A 17,187-nucleotide genomic window follows, 5' to 3' on the forward strand; every position below is an offset into this window, starting at 1 on the left:
TATACCCTGAGTTCATTTATATCAATAGAAATATGCATGTACAAAGAGTAATGCCGCTGTGAAGTGTAATATCTAACTTGGACTTTAGAATCATATAGACTCAGAATTGATTTCAGATCGCTAGCAAATCTGGATTTTCTTATCTATAAGATGAGAATACTATACACCTTGCAGGATTGTATAAGGTATAAATGAGAAAATGCATATAAAACACTTAGATTAGTGTCTGGCACACTAAGCTTTCCATCTTATTATCTGTAATCTTATTGTTCTTGTCATTGTTATTTTATGAATTACTATTTATAGAAATCACTGTCTTAGATCCTTATCTGTGACTCATGGTCAATATAATCAACAAGTGGTATAAATTAATCATGGTCTATGTTGAGAATTTCTTCCTGGAAAAATAATTTTGTAGCTCTGCTCTAGGCCAAATTCACATTCATTTCTATTAGTAGCGTGCCATAGGATGTTGATTTCCATTATTTATATTCTATCGAGACGAATTCTATCACAAGTCACCCATTTTCCAACAACCTTTACTTTGGCTTAGGAGAAAATGACCCTGAAAGACGATCTAGGTAGTTTTAATAGCTCTTTCTGAACCTCAGATGTAACAGAATGACTTTCTAGATTAAAAGAAATGCCCATCAAGGTACATATGGATAGATAATCAATGGATGGAGGCAAGTAATCGTATGGAAACATTTACTCTTTATCTTTGCTATAGCTCTTTTAAATAGACTGATTAATTCCTTTCATGATTTCACCCTTGAAACCACAAACTATTTTGTTCTTTGTCACTGTTGCATGACATTCCATTTGACAGTCAGCTTATTTTTAGCCAGACTATCAAAGTATTTTTCAACTGGACTGTTACTGCACTTGAGCTTGGAATCTTGCAACCTCGGGAACTGCACTGGGGAAAAGAAGAAACTTCTAACAAATGGGAAATTATAAATCCAGACCAACGCAAACTTGTACTGGTAATTATTCCTATATCTTTAAATGTAATATAATTCAGTAGGTATTATATATAGTTAACATTTCACTGGAATATCTACTAATTTTTGCAAGAGGACCAGACAAAATTTATGCAAAAGTGTTAAGATTATCTGAACTCAAATTATTTTTTCTCTGAAAAATCTTTAGAAAAAGCCACAAAATTGTTTTATAATACTGTAGTGTTTTAGTTCCTAGGTATAATGCTATAGAAAAAAATTTGGAATACTGTTGAATATAGGGATTTTAGGATTACATCTTAAGTATCTAGTACTTAAAACCTAAAAACTCTTGTCTAGCAGCTAGAGATTGCTATAATTATAATGCAATAAAATCAAATGAAATAAGTCAAATATATTCTTCTATATAAATATATTATCCAGTATCAAATGGGTTTTTAACTACTACAATTCTATATGATTGCCTTTTAAATATAAACATCTGCATTTTAAACTCAATCAGTAATTTAAATTAAGTACTGTTTAATTCAGAGTAAGAACAGAGTTTTAATCACTTGTATGTTATGAGCTGTGTCTACATTTTGCAAAGCACAGCTATGAATCAGTCCCTTTTTGTTTTTCTTTACTAGATGAATGGAAGAAAAAAGTCAGTGAATCTTATGTTATTGTAATAGAAAGATTAGAAGATGACCTGCAGATCAAAGAAAAAGAACTGACAGAACTGAGGCATATATTTGGGTAAAGTTGTCAGAGTTATTATTTCTATGTATGTATCTTCATTGTTGATCTAGTTTTTAGCTATACCTATGTTTAAAAATGCAACTCATGTAACCTTCAACATTAACCTTAGACTATAAGGTTATATTCTAACCTTTCATGTAGCCCCTGACCATTCAAATAGTCCCTAAAATACAAATATCTTGCCTCTTTAAAATATGCCTTGCCTGTTCCCATCACTTAAGTTTAAAGAGAGAGGAACCTGAAGGTTAGCCTTTGAAAACAAACTGTTGCTGATCTGAATAATCTCTAGAATTAGATCACTCTTATAAGCCATGCCATCAACAAACACTAAGACTTCTCTTCTCAAATGGTGATGGAATACTGGCCACATTTTTCTTTCTGGACTACCGGAGAACTCCAGATTTATCAAACCCTTTGGTCCCTTGACATTGAAAGGCTGTCCCTTAATGAAACTGAGTATCGCTCTGCCCTTGAACAATCATATAACAATGTGTAATATTGGCTTCAGGCTTTCACTGGGTTTTGTTCCATGATAACAAGATAAAAATAATCTGGCATAGTGTCACAACCTTGTAAGACACAAAATGTTCAGAAAAGAGGAGCAGAGCCCTTATACACACTAGCAACCTTCTGGAGAAATTGAATGTGGCGTTGAGAAACAATATGTTTTGGAGAGTCAATTTGAGTTAGCTGCCTGACTGAGGAAGAGTTCCATGAAGGCCAATTAGCCATGTTCACCTAGAGCTGTGTTAATCATATAATACTTTTATAACAAAGAACTCTATCCATTTTGCTTGGAAAATAAAGGTAATAAAGCAATGATCAAATGACATATTTTTAAGAAAAATTTCAGATATAGTAAACATACAAAGCTCACATAACTGGCAAATAAAACTACCCATGTATAATATAGTTTATATAAAATTGTCAGTGGTTTAATAAGGCTTCACAAGTATTCAGTTTATAGTTTAGGAAATAGTTAATTCTCTATGTTATTTAGCCCAAAATGATTAACTCCATTTTGACACTTTGATGAGATACCCTGGGATGGCTTTTGCAAGTATTATCACATACTGTCTTACGGGAAAACATTTGAAATTCCTAGATGTGACTGACACTGTGGTATAACAGATTTATGCATACATATTAATTTTGTTGGAAAAAAGCTATGAATATAGAACTTAATCATAAGTCCTCTAGTTCTTATTGACTCAGATAAATATGCTGAATAAGATGTGAGTAAAGTGGAGATTTTCCTCAACTTTATTTGTCATTTTTTTAAATTTGGGAAGTATTATGCAAATATGTCAAGGCTAATTTAAACAGACATATCCTTCTAAAGATTAAGCTTGAAATGTACTTTTTCTCTCAAACCATATCAACAAGAAGTAGCTGTTTCTACAGGTCCTGTGCTGGCTTACTGTTCTCCTATATTTCTACTATATGTGATAAATGTGAACTCCTTTTTGCTGATTAGTATTGTAGGGGGCATAAGTGAAAGATAGGAATCAGTGTAACTTATAGTTCAGAATTTATTGTGCCAGCTATATTCAAGGTACTATTCCAGATACATCGAATATGAACCGTTCATTATTAAATCATCACCATGACACTGTGTGATAGGCAATATTCATTCTGGTGGATAATAAACTAAGGAGTAGAGATGATGGATCTTGTCAAGATCATTTGGTCAAGCATTGGAACTATGATTTGTAGCAAGGTCTACCTAGCTGCATAGAGAGAACTTTTCCTACCACATCCTGATTCTTGTTCCAGGAGTTCACAATCTCGTTGAGGGGAAACACATATATAAATAACTCACAGAAGACAGTCTATGACAAGTGCTAAGTGGAAGGAAAAACAGGACAGTTTTCAAATATAAAAAATATGAAGTTTGATGTCTTGATTTATTCATTGGTTTTATAAAGCATTCCAGATAAAAGGCAGAGTTAAGTAAGTATATATAGGCAAGAATGGATGAGTACCATGGAAAGTCTACTACAACAAAGAAAACTTTATGTCTTGGCCATTTTGTCTAAGTAGAGTAAAAAAGCTGTTTCAGTCAGCATTTACAAGCAATGTATACTTGGTTACATTGCTTTATCTCCTTGAGCCTCATTTACACTGTAAAATGTAATTACAGTCTCACAGGACTTTAAAAAATGATGTCAAATTATGAATACAGGGCCTAATGCACAGTATGCATTGAATAATTGGAGGTATTGATTATCATGATTAATTGGATAAATAAGGGCCATTTGAAAGACTGAACACCTTATTGACAAGTGGGAGTAACTTTGACAAGTTTATTCAAAGTTAAGAAGTGAGAAAATTAGGGCAAAGTGTTTTTTACATCAAGAAGGCATTTTCAAAAATAAAAATGTAAAATGTTGAAATAATTCAAAATAGTGCCAAAATCTGATATATAACTTGTAAAGATTGCGATCAAGAGGGATTTGAACATTTTTCAGACTAGAATATTAGAAAGTTCATCAAAATGGATGTCAAAGATGGTAGGGCATTTTGAGGAAAGGAAGATTGGTAGCCTGGTGCTGAAGCTGTAGAAATGTCCCATTATCCAGAAGTAATAATGAGGCTGAGGCCAGGATTATCCACAGCCTAGAATCATATCTCTCCAAGGGCTAAGGACCTCCCATAGTTTTCTAACAAAAACTTTAGATTCCATCATTCTATCCCATATCAAGTGAATCAGAATCTCCGGGGCTGATTTCAAGAGACCTGAATTTTTAACAAGCTCCCCCAGGTAATACCTTTGCATACGAAAAATGATACTTCAGCTAAAGTTTGGAAACGACACTTCTAGAAAGATATCTAAGTTGCACTGAGAACTCTGCTTGCTGTGATATTGGTAAAGGGATGAGGAACATGAAAACAGAAAGCAAGGCAACTAGTATGGTGTACAGAGAGACAAGGAAGCAAACAAACAAACAAAACATGAGTACTCTGCTCTGCTATCAAGGCAAACAGCATCAGAGGGAAAGAAAGTCAATCCTGCCTAAGGCAACGTTCTGGGATTTTTTTCTTTTCTCTAAAATAAAATGATAGATGACAAGCAAAGAAAAAAGTGGAGTACTGAGAATATATTATAAACTGTCTTACTCATTGGCTCACACACCAAAATTTTAAAAGTAATTAAGTTTAAGCAGAATTACACGGACAGAGGAGTCTGACGGGCTTGCAAAGAGTCAGACACAAATGAGTGAGTGACACCAAATATTGTATGAGATCACATTTTAATTGAGCATCTAGGACACTTTAGCTGTTAAATCTTAGACTCTTTCTCATTGTGATTCATGCTTTATGTAATGTAAGGAGTATTTCAGTGATGGGCAACTCTGTTATGCTGCTTGACATCAGGCTTCCTCTGAACAGGTAGATAGCAGGAAAACTATCAAGTGCCTAAAATGAATCATCTAATACTAGAGTCATAGCTGAAGGATCACTAGTGCAAACATAAGTTTGTCTGGTGTTTTTTGTTTTTTTGTTTTTTTTTTTGCAGTTTTTTGGTTGTTTTCATTTGTTGAAGTTTCTTTATAGCAACTAATCCCATTCATTAAAAGAGAGTTTCCGCCTCATAAAGCAAGAATTCACTTCAGTTACTGACTTACGTCACATCAAATACACAATCTCCAGTATAGCTTTCACTCACAACATAATACAAAGCAATATAAGTGCTAAACTTAAAAAAAAGCTAAAAGATGATTGATTATACCAATTTATAGCAGCTTTGCAAAGGGAACTTAATATGGGAAAGAAGAGGAATCAAAATTGAATGTTCCTTCATCTTCCATAATAAAGTTGCATTCACTCTTAATTTTGAACATTTCTAAAGATAATAGATGAGAGACTGGAAAAGATGAGTAAATAGAGAAGCAGAAGAAGGAAAGACAAAAGTGGTACCCTGAAGTACATTGTGTGGTTATTTCCTCCTCTGCACCATCTCTGATCTTTGTGTTTATCAATATAATAATACTTACTGCTTGGTGTTGTCTTTATCAATTTACAGATCTGTCTATTAACTGGTATTAATATATATGTTCACTAAAGACAGCTTCTTTGTCTATTCAGCTTTATAGTTGCATTTATTTGTAATACCTAGTTGTGTATCACTTGAAAACAAATTGACAGTTTAATGCCTACCATTTGTCAGGCATGCTACTAGGCATTTTAATATGTGCTAACTCTTATAATTGTAATTGTATACATGTAAGGTGCTTTGAGCACAGGAACTGTCACATGGACAACACTCAAAAATACTAGTTTAAAACTATCATTATTTATGTTCACATCTTTCTGGGGTATGTATTGCATTTACTGTTTTATAACTGAAGAAAATGAGGCTAATCAAATTAAACTGGCTTGAACCAGGTTACACATAGTTCTCTCTAACTTAGTACCTTACTCACTTTCACTATCTTTCCCTCTTTTTCCTTCCCTCTGTTCTTCTCTCCCATCCCATACTGGAGGGAAAATAAAAATGGATAATATTATCTTTGAAAACTTTTCACTTTCACAATGCCACTGTACATTTTTGCTATGTCCTGTGTATTAGTACTGTCTCTACATGTGGTAGTGGAGGAAAATAATTTACAATCCCACTCCCACCCCTTGGTGATTCATCGACTTCTTCCATGATCTTTGTAAACCACTTTCAAGTTGGCTTTCCACGTGCAACTTTTGAAAGACTTCCAATTTAATTGTTTTGTTTCAATGTTTTTAAGTCTTTAGAAATTTTAAAACTATGTTTTTCTGATTTCATCAAGTCTATTTTTTACCTGCTTAATCTGTAATATATCATTAAGAGATCCCCAAAGAAGTTATAATTTTTCAGTGCTATCACTTTTCAACATAATCAGAAGTACCCTATTTTTTTTTCTCATTTTTAACCTTATTTTGACATTGAATAGATATGCTTTGGTCAATATTGTATTAACATTTTGAAATTATGAAATGTCTCACTTTGAAATTGATTAGGTTTAAGAAATAAAAATAGTCAAAAGTCTATCCCATAAGAAAGCAGTTGCAATGTTAAGAGGAATTTAAAAAAAAAAAAAGGAAAGATAAAAATAATTAAGGCATTTTCTGAGTTGTATCTTCCTGCTTCCTTTCTTCCTGAAAAGTTCCTCTGGGCCCAGCTGCAGTCCACCGTACTTATCCAACAAATGAAATATCTCCCCTGAATCTACTTTTTCAGAACTATAAACAATTATGAAATTTAGCTGTTATAAAATGAATAGCTTTAGAAACAATACAGGCTGATCTTGCCTAAAAAGAGTGAAATTCTCTATCAGGGCACTAAATAGAGTGTTGAGGGAGGAAATTACATCTTAATAGAATTGAATGAAAGATTATTTGGTATGTTTGGTGAGTGCATTTTGTTAATTAACAATGAAACAGAAAACAAACAACAACAACAAAAAAGATGCAAACCAAAAAGCAGAGGATTCACACTGTCCCAAGACTGTTTACTTCTCTATATCTTTTCTTGCTTGTCTACATAAAACTTAGTGGGGTTTCCTGGTGGCTCAGATGGTAAAGAATCTGCTCACAATGCAGGAGACCTGGGTTCAATCCCTGGGTCAGGAAAATCCCCTGGAGAAGGGAATGGCAACCCACTCCAGTATTCTTGCCTGGAGAATTCCATGAACAGACGAGCCTGGTGGGCTACAGACCGTGGGGTTGCAAAGAGTTGGACAGGACTAAACAACTAACACTACTACTACTAAGTAAAACTAGTTATGAATAATAGTTTAACAGGAATATTGTGCAAAAACATTCAAGCAGCTTGATCTCAAACTCTCACTCACTCTCTCTCTCTCTCTGCCTCTTTCTCTTTAACTTAGTACTTCACTCAGTCTTACTGTCTTTCTCCATTTTATCCTCCTTCCGATCTTACCTCTCATCCCACGCTGCCTTCTTCTTCCCTTTCTACTTTCCTATCCCTCTTCTCAAATGCAAAGCAAAATAATAAAAAGGTTAAAATAATTAATACCAATAGTTTCAACACTCTAGTAAAAATAATTATTATAGCACTAGTATTTACAAAAGTCTTAAAAGATCTGACTCATTTAAACCTCAAAATAACCCTATGAGGTAAGAATTCTTATTATATCAATTTTATTTTCCTTAACTACTTTCATTTCACTTCAGTTGCTCAGTCATGTCCAACTCTTTGTGACCCCATGGACTTCAGCATGCCAGCCTTCCCTGTCCATCATAAACTCCCAGAGATTGCTCAAACTAATGTCCATCGAGGTTGTGATGCCATACAACCATCTCATCCTCTGTCATCCCCTTCTCCTTCTGCACTCAGTCTTTCCCAGCATCAGGGTCTTTTCCAATGAGTCATTTCTTCTCATCAGGTGGCCAAAGTATTGGAGTTTCAGCTTCACCATCAGTCCTTCCAATGAAAACCCAGGACTAATCTCCTTTAGGATGGACTGGTTGGATCTCCTTGCAGTCCAGGGGACTCTCAAGAGTCTTCTCCAACACCACAGTTCAAAAGCATCAATTCTTCGGCACTCAGCCTTCTATATGGTTCAACTGTCACATCCATATATGATACTGGAAAAACCACAGCTTTGACCTTATGGACATTAGTTGGCAAGTAATGTCTCTGCTTTTTAATATGCTGTCTAGGTTGCTCATAACTTTTCTTTCAAGGAGCAAGTATCTTTTAATTTTGTGGTTGCAGTCACCATCTGCAGTGGTTGTGGAACCCAAGAAAATAAAGTCTGCCACTGTTTCCATATCTATTTGCCATGGAGTAATGGGACCAGATGCCATGATCTTAGTTTTTTGAGTGTTGAGTTTTAAGCCAACTTTTTCAGTTTCCTCTTTCACCATACAAAAGGCTCTTTAATTCCTCTTCGCTTTCTGCCATAAGGGTGGTGTCATCTGCATATCTGAGGTTATTGATATTTCTCCCAGCAATCTTGATTCCAGCTTGTGCTTCATTCAGCCCAGCATTTTGCATGATGTAGTCTGCATATAAGTTAAATAAGCTGGGTGACAATATACAGCCTTGACATACTCCTTTTCCAGTTTCGACCTGTCCTTTGTCCCATGTCCAGTTCTAACTGTTGCTTCTTGACTTCATATTTCTCAGGAGACAGGTAAGATGGTCTGGTATTCCCATCTCTTTAAGAATTTTAAACAGTTTGTTATGATCCACACAGTCAAAGGCTTTAGTATAGTCAATAAAGCAGAAGTAGATGTTTTTCTGGAACTTTCTTGCTTTTTCTGGGATCCAACGGATGTTGGCAATTTGATCTCTTGTTCCTCTGCCTTTTCTAAATCCAGCTTGAACATCTGGAATTTCACTGTTCGTGTATTGTTGAAGCCTTGCTTGGAGAATTTTGAGCGTTACTTTGCTAGCATGTGAGAAGAGTGCAATTGTGCAGTAGTTTGAACATCCTTTGGCATTGCCTTTCTTTGGGACTGGAATGAAAATACCTTTTCCAGTCCTGTGACTGCTGCTGCATTTTCCAAATTTGCTGGCATATTGAGTGAAGCAGTTTCATAGCATCATCTTTTAGGATATGAAATAGCTCAGCTGGAATTCCATCACCTCCACTACCTTTGTTCATCATGATGCTTCCTAAGGCCCACTTGTCTTTGCATTCCAGGATGTCTGGCCCTAGGTGAGAGATCACCCCATCGTGGTTATCTGGTTCATGAAGATTTTTTTTTTTTTGGTATAGTTCTTCTGTGTATTCTTGCCACCTCGTCTTAATATCTTCTCCTTCTGTTAGATCCATACCATTCTGTCCTTTATTTTTTCTTTGATATCATTTAGCTCCGGGAATACAGTAACATGTCAAAAACTCTTTGCAACCTCATGGATTTTACAGTCCATGGAATTCTCTAGACCAGAATCCTGGAGTGTGTAGCCATTCCCTTCTCTAGAGGCTATTCCCAACCCAGGGATTGAATCCAGGTCTCCACATTGCAGGCTGATTCTTTACCAGCTGAACCACTAAGGAAGCCCAAGAATACTGGAGTGGGTAGGCTATCCCTTCTCCAGCAAATCTTCCTGACCCAGGAATCAAACCAGGGTATCCTGCATTGCAGTCGGATTCTTTACCAGCGGAGCTACCATGAATCCCCAACTCTTCTTTATCTACCACCATATCTCAATAATTTTTTAATGTATGAATGAAAGAATGAATATGCTTCATAGTGTTAGTTTGCAAGCTTGATCTGGGAGATACTGGAGAAATATGTTTCTGTGTATTTCTTGGGTATACATCCTGGGACTAGGTCTTATTGATGATTTTTCTGTTTGTATTAGGGATTTTTGGGTGGGTGGGTAACAGCAACATCCATTAAAAACTACACAAGAAGTTACAACCAGCCGTTTGAAACCTAAATGATCAATTTTGGAAACTAGCTGGCCCATAACAAAATTTGGCCTTCTTTCTATCTTCTTCGTTTTTACCTACATTTCAGCCAATAAATTAATTTAAGAAATGTATCTACCTATCTTTAGATTTGCCTTTGCCAAGTGTTCAAATGTTAAATTTTAGTGAGTTTCCATTTGTGATCATGTCACATATTTCCTTGAAAGGATGGGGTCATGAGAAGAAGTTTAATTCGATCACAAAACTGCATACTTTTCAGGATAAAAGATAAAGGCTAAGGAAAGAGTCCATTATGTTACAAGAAAGAAAGTAACCTTTGGACACAAAACAACCATTTTTAATGATTAAGGACAGAATTTACTATTAGAAGTATATTCATAATAGTGACTTCATTTTAATTAGGAACTTCATTCATGCCCCAGCAAGCACTGTGAACTCATTAGGATATGTTAAGTTACAGTGTGGCATGGCAGGTGATGAAAAATGTAAGGGAGAATTAAAAAATAAATTGAGCTTAGAATATTAGAATATGTAAGTGATATTCATTTGGCAGTGAATTTGACATATACAGTTCCTTAGAAGAAGCAGAAGAAGAGAAAAAGAAATATCTATCCCAGAAATGATTGCTTTAAAATCTTGAATACTTTAATTGCATGTGTCAAAACAGAAATATTTGACTATAAGCAAATGGGAAGTAAGAATTAGAATTCAAATATAGCCCCAAAGTTACTCTCATTAAAAAATTACATTCCAGTCATTAAAATTTAGATTAAAATTTTACTATTAAAATTGCACTTGACTGCCACTGTGGGAGTCTATTTTCTGCTTATTTATTTTGTTGGCAATCACAGAAACTGCATGAGTTCAGGGAGAGTAGAATTCAAGAATTCAAGAGGAAAACAAAAGTAGGAGACTACAGCTCAGTTTTGACAAAATGCTATTTAGCACTTTATACTGATTCACACCTGTAAGGAAGGATGTGCAGGTTTGATTCCTGGGTCAGTTTGCAGTCCATGGAGTTGCAAGAGTAGGACACAACTTAGTGACTAAACCACCACTACTACTGATTCACTTATGAATGGTCATGTCTAGTATAAGATTTAATAAGTTAAAGAATGATTATTAAATAAAAAGTCTCTAATTCATATTTTCAGTCTTATGTAAATAGACATTCATTTGGTATTTTTAAAAAATAAAACACTGGATGTTAGCACTTTACTTTTCTGTTTATTCAGTGTGTACTTCCTTTGCAAAGCTGCTTGGAATATTAGAGATCAGGATTAATGCTAAGGTCAGTTGCAGGATTCTAGCTAGTATGCATATTCCCAAGACTGATGCACTTAAATGATCTGGGAATTAGTGGGTAGTTTCTATCAAATAGACTGTTGAAAACAGTCTAAAACAAGCATTAAGAACAGAGGTGAAGCACACAGTTGATGTTCAGTAGATGCTGTGCCAGACTGATTGAATATATCATCAAAGCTAGATCATGGAAAAAGAAAGCAATTAAGGCTATCTTCTCAGTAAAATGATTTTCAGCACAACCTTTTTTCTTTTGGATTTTGTTCTTTTAATCGCTTCAGTGTTAATACCTTCCCCATAATAATGATGCTGCTGGACTTGCATCACAAAACCGTGATAGTTTGCACTGTGAATCACTGAGAGTAGCTCTGAATCACTGATAGCTGCTAGCTGTCTGTCGCAACAGTGAACTTAGTCAAAATAGGGAAATTTACAGGTTGTCAAATGTGAGAGGTCAAAGAAGGTCAAACTTGGTTTGAAAACTGTGCTAAAATTCTCTCAAGATTTAGACTACAAAAGGAAAGTCATATATTCACAGTAAACTTGCTAAAAGTCAAAATAATATTTGATAACGTATCATGTACCAAATACTATAGTAAGTACTTAATCTCATTTTCTTCACAATGCAATGTCATATGAATCATTTTAATAATTTTGTAACTGAAGAAAACGAGGCTTGAGGAGGTTAAATAACTTGCTCAAATTGGAGGGGGAAAAAAATACTACTTAAAAAAACAGAAACAGGATTTCAATCCTGGTGTATATACAAGGCCCATGATTTAAGTACTTACACTGCTGAATGATTTCTTCCACTTTTAAAACATCAAACCATGGTAGATATTGCTGCATAATATTAGAGATACACATTGACAAACTAATTTACTCAAGGGTTTATTACTCCAGAGGAGCTCTCAAGTTCTATCTTCTTTCAGCATTTGCCATATATTCCATTATAGTTAGCTCACAAGAAAGTACTTTCTCCCATTCCCTCTTATGCTGAAAAATTTATATAGTTCTTTACATTTAACAGAAGGCTTCCCTCTCCTGCCCCACTCCAATGCTCTGTATTCTGTCTTGTATTCTTATTGTGTGTTTCCTTTGCTGGATGATGACAGGACCAAGGAAGAAAAGCCAAAGCAGTTCAGAGCAATCTTCAGCTGCTACTTACAGTTTTCTTTTCCTTTTTATTATGGACACCGAAAGTGAAAATGTTCGTCTCTCAGTCTTGTCTGACTCTTTAAGACCCCATAGACTGTAGCCTGCCAGGCTCCTCTGCCATGGAATTTTCCAGGCAAGAATACTGGAGTTATTCATTCCCTTCTCCAGGGGATCTTCCCCACCCAGGGATTGAACCCAGATCTCCTGCATTGCAGGCAGATTTTTACCATCTGAGCCATCAGGGAAGCCCATTATGGGCACTAATTTCCTACAGATGTTAAGAGAAAAATCCAGTCTACCTAGTTTTAAAAGCTGAGTTCAGCTCGTCAGATAACCGGTGTTATTTGAAATCATAACTATAGAGAAGATGTCTGTGAATACATTTCCAAGTCTGGGCTACTGAGTGCACTTTTTTAAGGATTACCTATCAATGAAATACCTCCAACACATCTATAATACAATTAACTTTGAGAATTTAGATGTCTGGCTCAGCCTAAGGCCATACATTTCCAAGAACCAAATTATTTCATAAAATTTCCATTCGTACTATGAAATAGGTATACCATTTACAATTAGGCTCATTTGGGTAGACAATTTAAATAGTGGTGTTTTCATTCGATTTTTTTTTTTTTTTGCATTGTTCATTGAGGTAGGAGACAGTGCAAATAGAAGCAAGTTAAATTCTTAACTATTTTTCATGAAATCCTCGGCTCCTTGCTATATTAACAGCAAAAATGACTTGGAATTTATTGTACTTCTATGTGTGGCATTCCAAAGTGAGTTGAGGTATGTTTCTCAATATGAGCAAATGTGTCTATGGGTTTTGCTACTGAGAAGTTGAAGCAAGAAGGCTAAGGGGGTGGGAAAATTCTGGAATATTCTCCTGTCTCTGAAAACAAACCACTGGACTTGCCATTGCTAATTAAAGCATTTTACTGAGATCCTTCAAATTTTCTCGAATTAGAGGCCTCTCTTTTTAGCAACACTCTGGAGACTAGCGCCTTTTCTTTTTCTGTTTTAAAATTTCAATAGCTTTTGAAGTTTTTAACTGGGTGCGTTGATAATAATGTTCTGAATTCATAGTACCTTTCAAGTGTACGTACTTTACGAATGATAATAGAAGGCTTATTCACCAAAGACTGCTCTCTCACTAAAGCTGCTGGAGATTTAAATGGCAGGAGGCAGCCTGAAAATAACCTGGGAGGCCAAAAATGTGATCTCATATCTACTGAAAAAATGTCCTGGCAGTACCAGTGACCTCAAGAGGTCAAGAATTTTAGCTTTACATTTTTTTCAAAGGCTACCTATGGCTCTCTAGGGCCCTCCTGGGGCAATGGTCTTTGTTCAGACAAAGTCAAGGATTTCATTAATTGAATCAGTAACACTACTTCTCTTCTCACCTGGGACTGTATCATAGTACCCTATCAGAGTTTAGACCTTCTTTATCTGTGAAATCTGACCCAGTCAGAGTATAAGAAAATTTTCCTTCAGGCAGAATTTGTAATACATAGGGACTCTATTCCTGCAGAATCTTACCAAATGCTACTTTTTTTTTTTTTTCTTTTTGGAGAGAATTTCTTGAATTTCTCCATAAGTATTATATAAGGTGTTGATTGTGAGACAAATGAGTTTCCTTTCAAATATCTGTGTTTTCTACTTATACATAAATTTTGATTCATCAGGGTGCCCTGAGAAGTTCAAATTATACATAGAACATACCTTGTATGAGAATCATTAAACTTGATCTCTCAAACTTGTAATATTATTTCTCATGATTTTAATTGTTCTTCAGCTAGTTGTTGTTGGTCACTGAGTCATGTCCGACTCTTTGCGGCCCCATGGACTGTAGCCCACTAGGGTTCTCTGTCCATGGCAATTATACTGGAGTGGGTTGCCATTACCTTCTCTAGGAGGTCTTCCCATCCCTGGGATGGAATTCACATCTGCTGCATTGGCATGCGGATCCTTTACTGCTGAACCATTAGGGAAGCCCCTCTTCATCTAGAGGTATAATCAAAATTATTTTTTCTAGGTACATAAGAATCCTGTAAGAGACATATTTCTGAATTTGTAGTAACAAGATTCATATTATAATTTTTCAAATGAGAAAATGATAAACTAAAAGCTGAAATTTGTAATCATATGTAAATTTTTTTTTTAGCTCTGATGATGCCTTCAGTAAAGTCAATTTAAATTACCGCACAGAAAATGGTCTGTCTCTACTTCATTTATGTTGCATTTGTGGAGGTGAGTGCTTGGAACTCAATACTCTGTAAACTAGTTATATGGATACATGGTCAGTGATTTGAGCTGCTTTATAGTTTACAAGAGAATTCTATTCATACTTTTTTTTCTTTTTCTTTGCTTCAGGTGAAGAAGTAACTAACTTCTAGACAGATATTCCAATTGAATTAGCTCTGAATTTAAGTTTTATTGTGTTCCTACCTTGAATCCGGTATGCTTGGAAACTTTTTTAAAGGCATTTTTTTCAGTATCAGGCATGCTAGTCAGGGATTAGGTTAAATTCAGATGCACTTAAAGCATTCCTCAAAACATTATCAAGCAATTGCTTCACAATCTGCAGTAAAATATATAGACGGTAATAAATGCCAAAGACAAAATCCCAAAGTGAAAATTGGTCAAAGTGAAGACTAAGTGAAATTCGGTTCATAACTTGTTCTGTTCCATTCATTAATGTATCCCAAGCATCTAGGATGGTGCCTGGCATATAGTAGGTACTCAGTAAATTTACTGAATTAGTAAATGAATGCTTTTTCTTGTTAATCCAAGCTAGCATGCTTTGGACTCAGTTTTTAAAAGAAAACTAATGTATAAGTATTGACTCTAAATATATCCCATCACCACTCCCCAAACAACATATCTTCCCAAATTTAAACTCACCTTTCCAACCTTGGTCATTTCCTCCACATTTCTCTCATCTAAATAAACTAATGATGTAGTGATGTTCTGATTTCTATCTAAGCTTTTTTACAAATATTAAATCATTTACCAGAATGAATGTCTTCATGTTTTTACTTTTTAAAGCATTATTAGAAGAGCACCAAATAAGAATGTAGCATAAATTCATTAAAATACACAGCACTGATACAAAGTTTTATAAATGTAGTAGCAGAAATGTTCACTAATAAGTAAGGCTGTTGATTAACTGAAAACTTAACAAATGGCCTGCAGAACAGCAGTCTGACATTTTCATACATTGGTGTGATGTTTATCATTCCACTAAAGATTAACTTAAAGATTTTTAAGTCCCTTCGTCTATCTCCACAATTTGACTTTTCACAATTTTTTTCTCTCTAAGGCAACAAGTCACATATTAGAACCCTTATGTTAAAAGGTCTCCGCCCATCTCGACTGACAAGAAATGGATTTACAGCCTTGCATTTGGCAGTTTACAAGGTACACAAGTTTTGTATTAGAACCAAAGATGATGAGCTTTGTTTTTTGCTTCATTTTTCAAATTAATGATCATGGAAATATGCAGGGTGATGAGAGCATTACGTTACTGGATAGACTTCTAGCTACTTCTTTGCTGAGCAAATATCATCAGAATATATTCACTTTACAGCTGTCCATCTTTATCTCATTTAATTCTCACAAGAACTCTGGGAATAAATTATATTATTATCTAAGGGTTACATGGTTAGCTAGTGGTTAGCCAGAATTTAAGATCTGACAGCCTGGTTTTCTTGCCAAAGCTCCTTCCAAGGAGACCAAGCTGCCTTAATGTAGAAGATGATGAAGCTGCATTTGAGGATGAAAGAAGCACGTTGAAGCTGCATTTTTCTGTGTTTTCCTAATAAACAAAATATCTCTAGGGCTCCCTTTAGTTTCTTTCTTTTATCATATTTGTGCTTCAGTTTTTTTTTTTTTCCCTTTGCATCAGACCTTGGTTTTAACATAATTTCAGTACCTTTAAAAAAAAAAAAGTGGATTGGATAAACTGGGATACTCAGTGGTGGGATAGATCCTTGACACTGTCATAAATATGAATTTATTCAACATATAAATTAAACATAAAAGCTCATTTTCTGATTGTAGTAAGCTTCTACTTATTCTGTACTTATTACAAGCTAAATATCTCACTAGATTTTATATACATTATTTCTTTAACATTAAAATAACTTAGTGAGTTTCCTGTTAGTCCTTATTTTATGGAAAAGGAAATTGAAAATTAAAGTTGGATATCTAAACAGAGAAGCCTGGCATGCTGCTGTTCATGGGGTCGCAAAAAGTCAGACCTGACTGAGCGATTGAACAACAACAAATGATTAGTATTAAGTACAGTTGGCTCTTATTGCATATATTGTTCTTTCTCAATGTAATATGAATCTGTAACAGGATTTTATTTCAGTTTTGTATGTGCAGGTGTGGTAGTGGCTCGGGCAGGGGGTGGAGGGGGGCAGCTGTTTGCTTGTATCTGGATCACTTTTACTTTGCTCTGCAACCCTCCCCCAACCTTTAGAGAGTTTATCTCAAAGGTGTGGGGGGAGAGAGCTGATATTCCCATGATTCACATTCACATATGTTCTTGTGATTCATCGTGTAAATGTTCTAATCCTCATCCTTTTTCAAGCTCAGTCAATGCTTAGACAGTTTATCCAATTCCTTCTGGAAGAGAG

The 17,187-nt window shown here is 35.1% G+C and overlaps 1 protein-coding gene across 1 annotated transcript in view; it reads left to right on the top strand.

Moving 5' to 3' along the window:
• The window catches only part of LOC102170378 (serine/threonine-protein kinase TNNI3K), a 339,117-nt gene continuing 322,811 nt past the window's right edge, over nt 882–17,187 (top strand). Inside the window, exons 1-4 of the mRNA XM_005678259.2 lie at nt 882–986; nt 1,592–1,700; nt 14,709–14,794; nt 15,867–15,964. Coding sequence (XP_005678316.1) covers nt 947–986; nt 1,592–1,700; nt 14,709–14,794; nt 15,867–15,964 — 333 coding nt within the window. The 5' untranslated portion in view covers nt 882–946. The remainder of the gene's footprint in view (nt 987–1,591; nt 1,701–14,708; nt 14,795–15,866; nt 15,965–17,187) is intronic.

The sequence above is a fragment of the Capra hircus genome, chromosome 3 (assembly GCF_001704415.2).
Source record: "Capra hircus breed San Clemente chromosome 3, ASM170441v1, whole genome shotgun sequence".
Lineage (NCBI taxonomy): Eukaryota > Metazoa > Chordata > Mammalia > Artiodactyla > Bovidae > Capra > Capra hircus.